Below are 12,692 nucleotides of genomic sequence, written 5' to 3' on the forward strand. Positions count from 1 at the left end.
CTTGATTACCACATGGAATTTCCAGGAAGATTGCCATGATGTTATTATTATATGAGGGAATAGAGAATAGATTTATAATAGACTACTAAAAGTTTTCTATCTGTCTATATGACATCCGTTTTTATTATATGACAAAAGGGAAAAGATAGCAGATTAGGTAAGAGGCCTTACACTCTGAGATAAATTAATCCAGGTTTTGGACCCAGATCCAGCACTCCAGCTGATTTCCACCTGCCCTGCAGATAACCTGTCATGTTTAAGCTCTGCTGCCTTTTCCACCAACCAGCGGGATGTCAGCAAGTGTCATGCTTAGTCACCCTGTCTCCCCATAATATATTCATGTTGGAGAGCTTGTGAGAGGCATGGGCTCTGAGGGGAGTGTGAGTGTTTCATTGCATAACAATACTGAGGTGAGATAAAATTAGCTCTGAGAAATGACAGTGGAGGTTATTTCTGTTGGTCTCTATTGAGTTTGATGAGCAAATGTGGCCCCAAAAACTCTAAAATGCACACACTTAGGGTACTTCAAATTGATGGCTTTTCTTTCCAATTTGATGCCACTGAAATCACTGGAATTATTCAAGTTGTAGAGGAGACACGACTGTAAATAATAATAGAAACAAACCCGAAGTTATTGTGTATAACTGCTGTGACCACGGGATACACTTGGGACATATTCCATTTGGGAATATGTCTAGATTCTCAATGGTGTCGATCATGTTTTAGCTTCACTAAAAGGTGTTTTACGTCTAAAACAGTGAGTAGTACGGTTAGTAGCTCTGTGGGTGAGCAGACAACCATATGCTAGATGGTCAGAGAACAGTGGACGGGTTTTGAGTCTGACCTGTGGCCGTTTGCACTTTGTCACTCCTTTCCTGTCAATCATCAGCTCTGCCATCAAATGAAGGCTAATACCATCCATCCATCCATCTTCATCCGCTTTATCCGAGGCCGGGTCGCGGGGGCAGCAGCCTAAGCAGAGAAGCCCAGACCTCCCTCTCCCCAGCCACCTCCTCCAGCTTATCCGGGGGAACACCAAGGCGTTCCCAGGCCAGCCGAAAGATATAATCTCTCCAGCGTGTCCTGGGTCTGCCCCGGGGCCTCCTCCCGGTGGGACATGCCCGGAACACCTCGCCCAGGAGGCATCCTTGTCAGATGCCCGAACCACCTCAACTGGCTCCTTTCGATGTGGAGGAGCAGCGGCTCTACTCTGAGCCCCTCCCGGATGGCCGAACTTCTCACCCTATCTCTAAGGGAGAGGCCAGCCACCCTTCGGAGGAAGCTCATTTCTGCCGCTTGTATCCGCGATCTCGTTCTTTCGGTCACTACCCACAGCTCGTGGCCATAGGTGAGGGTAGGGACGTAGATCGACCGGTAAATTGAGAGCTTCGCTTTTACACTCAGCTCCCTCTTCACCACGACGGACCGGTGCAGCGTCTGCATCACTGCAGCCGCAGCACCAATCCGTCTGTCGATCTCCGGCTCCCTTCTCCCATCACTCGCGAACAAGACCCCGAGATACTTGAACTCCTCCACTTGGGGCAGGAACTCATCCCCGACCCGGAGTGGGCACTCCACCCTTTTCCGGCTGAGAACCATGGCCTCAGATTTGGAGGTGCTGATCCTCATTCCCGCTGCTTCACACTCGGCTGCGAACCTTTCCAGTGCGAGCTGGAGGCCTTCACCTGATGAAGCCAACAGAACCACATCATCCGCAAAAAGCAGAGATGAGATTCTGAGGCCACCGAAGCGAAAGTCCTCCGCCACTTGGCTGCGCCTAGAAATCCTGTCCATAAAAATTATGAACAGAACCGGTGACAAAGGGCAGCCCTGGCGGAGCCCATCACCCACCGGGAACGAGTCCGACTTATTGCCGGCAATGCGAACCAAATTCTTGCAACGGTTGTATAGGGATCGACTGGCCCGTAGCAATGGGCCAGACACCCCATACTCCCGCAACACCTCCCACAGGACACCCCGAGGGACACGGTCGAATGCCTTCTCCAAGTCCACAAAACACATGTAGACTGGTTGGGCAAACTCCCATGCACCCTCAAGTATCCTTGAGAGGATAAAGAGCTGGTCCAGTGTTCCGCGACCAGGATGAAAACCGCATTGTTCCTCCTGTATCCGAGGTTCGACTAGCGGACGAACTCTCCTTTCCAGCACCCTGGCATAGACTTTCCCAGGGAGGCTGAGGAGTGTGATCCCCCTGTAGTTGGAACACACCCTCCGGTCTCCCTTCTTAAAGATGGGGACCACCACCCCGGTCTGCCAATCCAGGGGTACTGCCCCTGATCTCCACGCAACATTGTAGAGGCGTGTCAACCAGGACAGCCCTACAACGTCCAGAGCCTTCAAGAACTCGGGGCGGACCTCATCAACACCAGGGGCTCTGCCACCAAGGAGTTGTTTAACTGCCTCAGTGACCTCGCCCCCGGAAATTGGCGGGTCATTCCCCTCATCCCCAGACTCTGCTTCCTCCTCGGAAGACGTGTCAGTGGGATTAAGGAGGTCCTCGAAGTATTCCTTCCACCGCCTGACAATTTTCTCAGTCGACGTCAGCAGCGCTCCGCCAGCACTATACACAGTGCAGGTAGAGCACCGCTTTCCCCTCCTGAGATGCCTGACGGTTTGCCAGAATCTCTTCGAGGCAGTCCGAAACTCTTTTTCCATGGCCTCTCCGAACTCCTCCCACACCCGAGTTTTTGCTTCAGCCACTGCCCGAGCCGCATTCCGCTTGGCCTGTCGATACCTGTCGGCTGCCTCCGGAGTCCCACAGGCTAACCAAGCCCGATAGGACTCCTTCTTCAGCCTGGTGGCTCCCTTCACCTCTGGTGTCCACCATTTGGTTCGGGGATTACCACCACGGCAGGCACCAACCACCTTGCGGCCGCAGCTCAATGCAGCAGCTTCGGCGATGGAGATGCTGAACATGGTCCATTCGGACTCAATGTCCCCAGTCTCCCTCGGAATGCTGTTGAAGCTCTGCCGGAGGTGTGCGTTGAAGATCTCGTGGACTGGGGCCTCTGCTAGACGTTCCCAGCACACCCTCACTACGCGTTTAGGTGCACCGGGTCTGTCCAGCGTCCTCCCCCGCTACCTGATCCAACTCACCACCAGGTGGTGATCAGTTGACAGCTCAGCCCCTCTCTTTACCCGAGTGTCCAGAACATATGGTCGCAGGTCTGGTGATACGATTACAAAATCGATCATCGACCTGCGGCCTAGAGCGTCCTGGTGCCACGTGCACTTATGGACACTCTTATGTTCGAACAAGGTGTTTGTTATGGCCAAACTGTGATTTGCACAGAAGTCCAATAACAAAACACCGCTCGGATTCAGATCAGGGAGGCCGTTCCTCCCAATCACGCCCCTCCAGGTCTCGCTGTCGTTACCCACGTGAGCATTGAAGTCTCCCAGCAGGACAACAGAGTCTCCAGATGGGGCACCTTCCAGCACCCCCCCCCCCAGGGACTCTAAGAAGGCTGGGTACTCTGAACTGCCACTCGGCGCATAAGCGCAGATGACAGTCAGGACCCGTTCCCCGACCCTAAGGCGCAGGGAACAAACCCTCTCATCCACCGGGAAAAACCCCAACGTACCGGCAGCAAGCTGAGGGGATATTAGAATACCCACCCCAGCCCCCTCTCACCAGGGGCAACTCCAGACTGAGACAGAGTCCAGCCCCTCTCCAGGAGACTGGTTCCAGAGCCCAAGCCATGCGTAGAGGTGAGCCCGACTATATCTAGCCGGTACCTCTCAACCTCACGCACTAACTCAGGCTCCTTCCCCACCAGAGAGGTGACATTCCATGTCCCTATTGCCAGTCTTGGCAGCCGGGGATCAGTCCGCCAGGGCCTCCGCTCCTGGCCGCCGCCCAGCACACAATGCACCCGACCCCTATGGCGCCTCCTGCGGGTGGTGGGCCTGCGGGAGGATGGGCCCATGTCTCCTCTTCGGGCTATGCCCGGCCGGGCCCCATGGACTAAGGCCCGGCCACCAGACGCTCGCCCTTGGGCACCCTCCCCGGGCCTGGCTCCAGGGCGGGGCCCCGGTTACCCTATCCCAGGCAGGGTAAACTGTTCCCTCGATATTCTCTTCATAAGGGTCTTCTGAATCGCTCTTTGTCTGGTCCCTCACCCAAGACCAATTTGCCATGGGAGACCCTACCAGGGGGCAAAAGCCCCCAGACAACATAGCCCCTGGGATCCCTGGGACACACAAACCCCTCCACCACGATAAGGTAGCGATTCACGGAGAGGAATGAAACATGAATGGTAACCAACTAACTCAGAGGCTGAGAGGCTGCCAGGGTGTTTTTGATGCCCCAAATCATTATTGTCTCTTATCATTAACAGAAATAAGAATAGCTAATACAATCTTTAAAAACAAAGGGTTGACTTATGAGAGGGTAAAACTTCAAAAACAATGAGAAGTACATTTGCCTTCATTATACATTATTTCCTTAGGGATTAATAAAGTATTCTGCTGATGATTTTGATCATAGGCCCGATCTATCGATCTATCGATCTATCTATCCTTACTTTTTAAGAGTTGTTGAGGCTAGGTTAAGAAGAGAGAGGTGACAATGAATGATCTTTGGAATATGTAGGTGGAAAAGAGCATGGAGAGGTGGAGATATGCACTGGAAAGAAGAGGAATCAAAGTCAATAGAATCAAAAAGGAATACAGGTGACAGGTGTAACAGTGAAGATGAAGACGTAGAGATAGTGAATGTAGATGGAATGAAGAGGACCAAAGAGAATTATGAATGTGGAAGACATCCAGAAGGTAGGTGTAACAGAAGAGAATGCAAGGATGAGTGGATGATGGCGGCAAATGATCTGTTGTGCTGACCAGTAAAGGGAGTAGCCAGAAGAAGAAGAAGAACACTTTTTGAGTGTTGGTGCTGGAGTAGCACCAACACTGAAAAAGTAGCCTATCAATCCTGAACATAATGATATTTCATGCCAGTGTCATTGTAGTAGACCATATTAGAACTTGCCTTAATCAGCCAGGCTATCCTAAGCCTAGGCTTAATTTCCACACTGGATTTTATGTGATCTGATGATAGAAGGTGTAAAGTATAAAAAACGGACATGTCTTCTGGGTCTGAAAAGTGAAGCCGGTGTGAAAATGTCATAAATTTCCATTGTTTCCAATGGCCAGCAGGGAAAGAGGCTGCTCTGTTTGCAAAAAGAACCTATGTTGTATAGAAGTCTATAAGAAAACTGCTTACTATATTTAGGCCCTCACTAAACACTTACCTGATCAGTTTATTGTGTCAGTCACTATAAGTTAAAATTTTTTTTACAGCACTGTGCTCATATTGTAATTTATGCTCCTGTTTAGCAAATAAAGCAATAAAGGAAAGTATACTTCAGAGAGGGCCTATGTTGTTATCCACAGTAGATACTAAATAATAGTACCGTGTCCCTTGGTTCCGCAGTCAGATCCATTACCTGGTAATTACAGAAAAATCTAAGTAATATAAATTTGAAGCACTTGATTGGGTAAGAGAGGAACTAATCTAGTATACAGTGGCTTGCAAAAGTATTCGGCCCCCTTGAACTTTTCCACATTTTGTCGCATTACAGCCACAAACATGAATAAATTTTATTGGAATTCCACGTGACAGACCAATACAAAGTGGTGTACACGTGAGAAGTGGAATGAAAATTATACATGATTCCAAACATTTTTTTACAAATAAATAACTGAAAAGTGGGGTGTACGTAATTATTCAGCCCCCTGAGTCAATACTTTGTAGAACCACCTTTTGCTGCAATTACAGCTGCCAGTCTTTTAGGGTATGTCTCTACCAGCTTTGGACATCTAGAGACTGATATCCTTGCCCATTCTTCTTTGCACAACAGCTCCAGCTCAGTCAGATTAGATGGACAGCGTTTGTGAACAGCAGTTTTCAGATCTTGCCACAGATTCTCGATTGGATCTCACTGAACCTGAAAAGAGGGTTTTAGCCAAAGGACTCAATTTCGCCATTTCTCCGCAACAGTTGCCCTTAGTGGACCTCATCACAGCCACAGAAACCGCCATACGGATTAATAAATTATCACAGACAGAAGCAGAGCAAATCAGGATGAAAGTCTCAGCCACCCTCTCCAGTGCCAAAGTCCCTCCGTCTAACCTCACATTACAAGAAAAGAAGGCCGTCGCTTCCCTGAGCAAAGACCACAACATCACTATATTACCAGCGGATAAGGGAAGGTGCACCGTGGTCCTAAACACAACAGATTACCACACAAAGATCACTACTCTCCTCAGTGACAACAACACCTACGAAGCTTTAAAACGAGACCCCACAAGCAGCTACAAAAAGAAAGTTATAGCTTGCCTTCAAGACCTTGAAAAGGACAAAATCATTGACCGCCTCAAATATCACCGCCTTTATCCAGGGGATGCCATACCCTGCATTTATGGACTTCCTAAGATCCACAAGGAAGGGGTCCCACTCAGACCCATAGTCAGTAGCATAAACTCAGCCACTTATAACATTGCGAAACACCTTGCTACCATCCTTGCACCTCTCGTGGGGAACACCCCACACCACATCAAGAACTCCACCGACTTCACCGACAAGGTCCAGAAACTTACCCTGGATCCAGATGAAACCATGGTGTCCTTTGATGTAGTCTCTCTCTTCACTTGCATACCCACCACGGAAGCAGTGGAGACTGTCAGAAAACGACTACAAGAAGACAGCTCCTTGGAAGACAGGACCAACTTCACACCCGATCAGATTTGCACACTGTTAGACCTCTGCCTTACCACAACATACTTCAAATACAACGAAGGCTTCTACAGACAAAAACATGGCTGTGCCATGGGCTCCCCTGTGTCACCTATTGTAGCCAACCTTTACATGGAGGAAGTGGAAAGAAAGGCTCTTGGCTCTTTCAAAGGAGGAGTACCCAGCCACTGGTACAGATATGTAGACGACACCTGGGTCAAAATCAAGACACAAGAAGTGGAATCCTTCACTGCGCACATTAATGCTGTGGATAAAAACATCAAGTTCACCAGGGAAGACACAAAGGATAACTGTTTGCCTTTCCTGGACTGCGCCGTGCACATTGAAGAGAATGGCAACCTCAACATTGAAGTTTACCGGAAGCCCACACACACGGACCAGTACCTCCTCTTTGACTCCCATCACCCTCTGGAACACAAACTTGGAGTAATTAGGACCCTACACCACCGGGCAGAACATGTTCCCTCCATGCCTGAATCGAAAAAGAAGGAACACACACATGTAAAGGAAGCACTGAAAACATGCGGTTATCCCAACTGGGCGTTCATAAAGTCAGCAAAGAGGCACAGAAAAGAAGATCAGACACCAGCGAGGGAGGATAAGAAAGACAGACGCAACAACATTGTCATCCCCTATGTAGCTGGTGTATCAGAGAAACTCAGGAGAGTTTTCTCCAAGCACGACATCCCAGTGTACTTCAGACCCAGCAACACACTCAGACACAAACTGGTTCACCCGAAAGACAAAACTCCAAAACACAGACTGAACAACGTGGTGTATGCGGTACAGTGCAGCGAGGAATGCCCAGACCTCTACATTTGAGAGACCAAACAGCCACTTCACAAGCGTATGACACAACATAGAAGAGCTACCTCCACAGGACAAGACTCAGCAGTCCATCTGCATCTTAAGGATAAAGGTCACTCTTTTGAGGATGCCAATGTTCACATATTGGACAGAGAGGACAGATGGTTTGAAAGAAGAGTGAAAGAGGCCATCTATGTCCACTGTGAGCGACCATCTTTGAACAGAGGCGGTGGTTTACGACACCAACTGTCTGCCATCTATAATCCAGTTTTGAGTTCCCTCCCCAGACGCCTTAACGCCCACTCACATCCTGGGCCATCTGACCTCAGGAATTCACATGACAAGGTGGGGCCAGGTTTCACAATGGGCTCACCCGAAACCCTGGCTGATTAGGTCCCACACCCGCTTTCACACCTTGGCGCATGTGATTAGGGGATCACCAGGGGGTCCTTTGTCCCTCATTGGGGGGATACTCCCACTGGGTTTAAATCTGGGACTCTCGGCCATTTGACCTTAGAACTGAAGAAGCTTCTCGGATGAGAGGTGAAATGTCTTCAAGCAACTTAAAGAAGTCCAGACGCCTTTCTTTGCAAACTCCTTTGACTACGATGACCTGGATGACTGAGAACCTTCACAGACATTGGATTTAGATCTGGACTTTGACTGGGCCATTCTAACACATGGATATGTTTTGTTTTAAATCATTCCATTGTTGCCCTGGCTTTATGTTTAGGGTCGTTGTCCTGCTGGAAGGTGAACCTCCGCCCCAGTCTCAAGTCTTTTGCAGACTCCAAGAGGTTTTCTTCCAACATTGCCCTGTATTTGGCTCCATCCATCTTCCCATCAACTCTGACCAGCTTCCCTGTCCCTGCTGAAGAGAAGCACCCCCAGAGCATGATGCTGCCACCACCATATTTGACAGTGGGGATGGTGTGTTCAGAGTGGTGTGCAGTGTTAGTTTTCTGCCACACATAGCGTTTTGCATTTTGGGCAAAAAGTTCCATTTTGGTCTCATCTGACCAGAGCACCTTCTTCCACATGTTTGCTGTGTCCCCCAAATGGCTTGTGGCAAACTGCAAACGGGACTTCTTATGGTTTTCTGTTAACAATGGCTTTCTTCTTGCCACTCTTCCATAAAGGCCAACTTTGTGCAGTGCACAACTAATAGTTGTCCTATGGACAGATTCCCCCACCTGAGCTGTAGATCTCTGCAGCTCGTCAGAGTCACCATGGGCCTCTTGGCTGCATTTCTGATCAGCGCTCTCCTTGTTCGGCCTGTGAGTTTAGGTGGACGACCTTGTCTTGGCAGGTTTACAGTTGTGCTATACTCCTTCCATTTCTGAATGATCGCTTGAACAGTGCTCCGTGGGATGTTCAAGACTTGGGAAATCTTTTTGTAGCCTAAGCCTGCTTTAAATTTCTCAATAACTTTATCCCTGACCTGTCTGGTGTGTTCTTTGGACTTCATGGTGTTGCTGCTCCCAATATTCTCTTAGACAACCTCTGAGGCCGTCACAGAGCAGCTGTATTTGTACTGACATTAGATTACACACAGGTGCACTCTATTTAGTCATTAGCACTCATCAGGCAATGTCTATGGGCAACTGACTGCACTCAGACCAAAGGGGGCTGAATAATTACGCACACCCCACTTTGCAGTTATTTATTTGTAAAAAGTGTTTGGAATCATGTTTGATTTTCGTTCCACTTCTCACATGTACACCACTTTGTATTGGTCTTTCACGTGGAATTCCAATAAAATTTATTCATGTTTGTGGCTGTAATGTGACAAAATGTGGGAAAGTTCAAGGGGGCCGAATACTTTTGCAAGCCACTGTAGTTAAGAGAAAACATGAAATATACTATACTCCCTGTGTGAGGAGATAGTGATGTTTTTAATGATTTGTGGTTGACCATTGACCAGGACACCCAACCGAATGTGATCAAAATATGAGACCTAAAGAAAATTTAGGCTTGTGATTTTAATTTATTCTCTTCTCAACATACATTGTTTTTGGAAAAGATAAACAAATAGAGCTGCAACAAAGGCTACACTGTATAGAGTTAGAGTGAAACTAGTTATACAATCAATCTAATAGATACATTTCTTGGATTAAAAAAGTGCATAAACTAATCTGACATTAAATTCAAATTAGTAATTACAAGTGAGGTACTACTGCAGGAAAAGGCATCTTTGCACTGTTTCTCTTGGACATAATGTTTATTTCTTAAATAATGCTTTTATGTGGCTGTGGTTGAATTTAGGAATAGGTTAGGTAATAGTTGGTGCTCACTGAGATACATGGTTATGTCGGGTTAGGTTAAGCACCTTAGAAAATGATGGGTGGTTTGTATGCTTGCCTAACAGCAAGAAGGGCCAGGGTTCAAGTCTATCACCTGAGGCCTTTCTGTAAGTTTGCACGTTCTTCCTGTGTCTGCATGGGTTTTCTCCTGGTTTCCTCATGCAGTACAAAGACATGGCATCAGCTTAACACAACTGTGATTGATTTTCTACCGTTCTGCTTCAGTACCTAAAACCTTTGAATGATACTCTGTATTAGATTAGACAGAAAAGAGTCCAGAATGACAGTGAGGTCAGCTGGACAGCTCCGATGTCCCTATTGATGCTGACCAAGCTTATGCAGCAGCCTCTCACCCCCCTGTCTCCTGTCTTTTTTTTTTTTCCCCAGGGGGGCCTTTTCAGTGGTGCGTCGCTGTGTCAAACTTTGTACAGGCCAAGAGTATGCAGCCAAAATCATCAATACCAAAAAGCTCTCGGCCAGAGGTGAGAGTGAAAAACAAAGCTATTAAATACTCTGTGCATTTTCAGGAATTTGGAGAAGCAGAGGCATCATTTCATCGTCATGTGTATGTCCTAGATTTGAAAGGCTCACATTAGCATATTTTAGCGCTTGTTTGATTCCAGAGTGTGAAGCCTTCACGTCTGTTTCTCGGAGAGAGGCAGATGATAGGCTCAGTCATAATCCACAGCACGAGAACTAATCTGTGCTTTGAAAATCAAGCATTTCCCCAAAAAATACTTACAAGGAGAGTCCAACTAGGAGACAGCAGCATTATGTTTTTTTTTACTTTTCCCAATATAACACTGACAAATAAAGGAACGACAATACAAAACACCTCTGAAAGCAGCTAAAAAATACAGTGGTGTTATTGCTGTGCAGAAATTAGTTCATAGGTGGGACTGTGGGAGTGTCAGCCTCACACAACCTTTGTTAAAAATACAGCCAAATCTGTCTCAGGTTCAGGAATGTTTCCGCTGGAATTGTTTGTTCCTCTGTGTGCAGAACTGATACAGATGATACTCAGTTGGATCTCTTACACTAACCTCCAAGCAAAACATTCAGTTGAACCAAAGCTCTTCTTGTTTCCTTCTCTACTTTCCTTGGTTACTTTTTTCACCTTTTGGTCATTTCCTTACCTGTTTTTTTCCTTCTATTTTATCCTTTGTTATGCCTGTCTTGTTTTTTTTCTTGTCTACCTATTTCTATTTTCTATTCTTTCTTTGTCTGCAGTATCATTCCTGATATGTTTCTCCTTTATTCTCTTTCCTCTGATGTTGTTTTTCTGCTTTTGCTGCTGGTTCTTCCTTCTTTTCTGTCTACTTCTCTGTTCACCATTCCTCTTCCTTTCCCTTTTTCCTCTCTTCTTTCCTCCCTTGTATCTTGTCTTTTCTGTCCCTGTTTTTTCCTCTCCTTTGCCCTGATGTTTTCTTCACTTCTCTAATTGTTTAACTCGACTTTTCTCTCTTGTTTCCCCTTCTTTCACTTCTCTTGATTTACTTCTTGCTTTTTCTCATCATATCACATCCTCTCCTGTTGTTTTTGATATTGTTTTCTTTTTCTGCCTTGTTTTTTGTCCTCTCCTTTCCTATTTTCTCCCCGTTTTCTCATTTTTTTTCATTCCATGTTTCCTCTCTTCTCATTTTTTCCCCTCCTTTTCTTTCTTGTTTGCTTACTTTCTTGTTTTCTCACCCCATTCTGTTCCCTGTTCTTCATTTCTCAATGGGTTTTATTTACTTTTTTTTTCTTGTTTCATTTACTGTCATATCATCCCCCTTTTTCTCCTGTTTCATCTCCTTGCCATTCATTTAGACCACAGTGACGTTTTCTTCCTTTGCTTGTTTTGTCTCAAACTAACATAGCATTACTTCCTTGTAGACCATCAGAAACTGGAGCGGGAAGCCAGGATCTGTAGATTGCTAAAGCATCCCAACATTGGTGAGACTTTTTGTCAGATTTCTGTTTATTACATTTTTAAAGATAAAGATATGAACAAACAAGATGCATCAATCCAAACAACCAATCCCACAGAGATGCTGCTAAACTGGTAGAAAAGGCAAAAAGGCTGTGACATTAGTAACACAATGGGACAATATCCTGCACTTGCACAGGCTAAGTAATGTAATATAAATAGTCCCAGAAGGCAACTGTAAAACTCAATTTCTAAGAGGATAGATATTTTCATTCTCACCTGCAGTGCAAAGAAGCTAACATAAGGAAATATTTGCTGATTCTAGCTTTTGATATTTAAGGACTTGACACTTTTCTTTAAAATGGTAAATGATAATATGAATTATATATTACAGCTTATTTGTAAGTTCAATAAGGAGAGATCACTTGGAAAAATTGAACATGATTTATTGAGAAGTGAATGTATTTGGCGATTAGACTACGATGACCCATCATGGCAGAACGGAATCGCAGTGGTGATAGGGTTTAGGACAGGACCCCTCAGAGTCTAGATTCTGGTGGTGGTGAAGATGAAGACAGAGGCATGCTCAGTCATCCAGGTAAGTAAATCCCAAAAGGTTGATTCTGTTTCTCTAGACGTAGCGTTTTCAATGGGAGAAATGTTTTGTCACTCATCCAAGTGACTTCTTCAGTCTCAGCTGGCTGCAGGTTTCCCCAGCCTTGTAAACAGTACATTGCACAATAACGGAAACCACCCCAGTGAATGAACAATTGGCTGTGAGGTCAGTTCCTTGATTATTAATATGCAGATTCTAATGAGAACTTAAGGTTGGGGAAACCTGCAGCCAGCTGAGACTGAAGAAGTCACTTGGATGAGTGACGAAACATTTCTCCCATTG

The 12,692-nt window shown here is 46.2% G+C and overlaps 1 protein-coding gene across 11 annotated transcripts in view; it reads left to right on the forward strand.

Annotated features, from left to right (window-relative positions):
• The window catches only part of camk2b2 (calcium/calmodulin-dependent protein kinase (CaM kinase) II beta 2), an 82,042-nt gene that overhangs the window by 4,175 nt on the left and 65,175 nt on the right, over positions 1-12,692 (forward strand). For 10 of the 11 annotated variants that reach the window (XM_013265831.3, XM_013265834.3, XM_013265828.3 and 7 more), the window contains exons 2-3: positions 10,273-10,367; positions 11,761-11,820. In XM_013265831.3, the coding sequence (XP_013121285.1) occupies positions 10,273-10,367; positions 11,761-11,820 (155 nt within the window). The remainder of the gene's footprint in view (positions 1-10,272; positions 10,368-11,760; positions 11,821-12,692) is intronic. The other variant, XM_025908712.1, reaches the window with a different exon arrangement.

This window comes from Oreochromis niloticus, linkage group LG7 (genome assembly GCF_001858045.2).
Source record: "Oreochromis niloticus isolate F11D_XX linkage group LG7, O_niloticus_UMD_NMBU, whole genome shotgun sequence".
NCBI lineage: Eukaryota > Metazoa > Chordata > Actinopteri > Cichliformes > Cichlidae > Oreochromis > Oreochromis niloticus.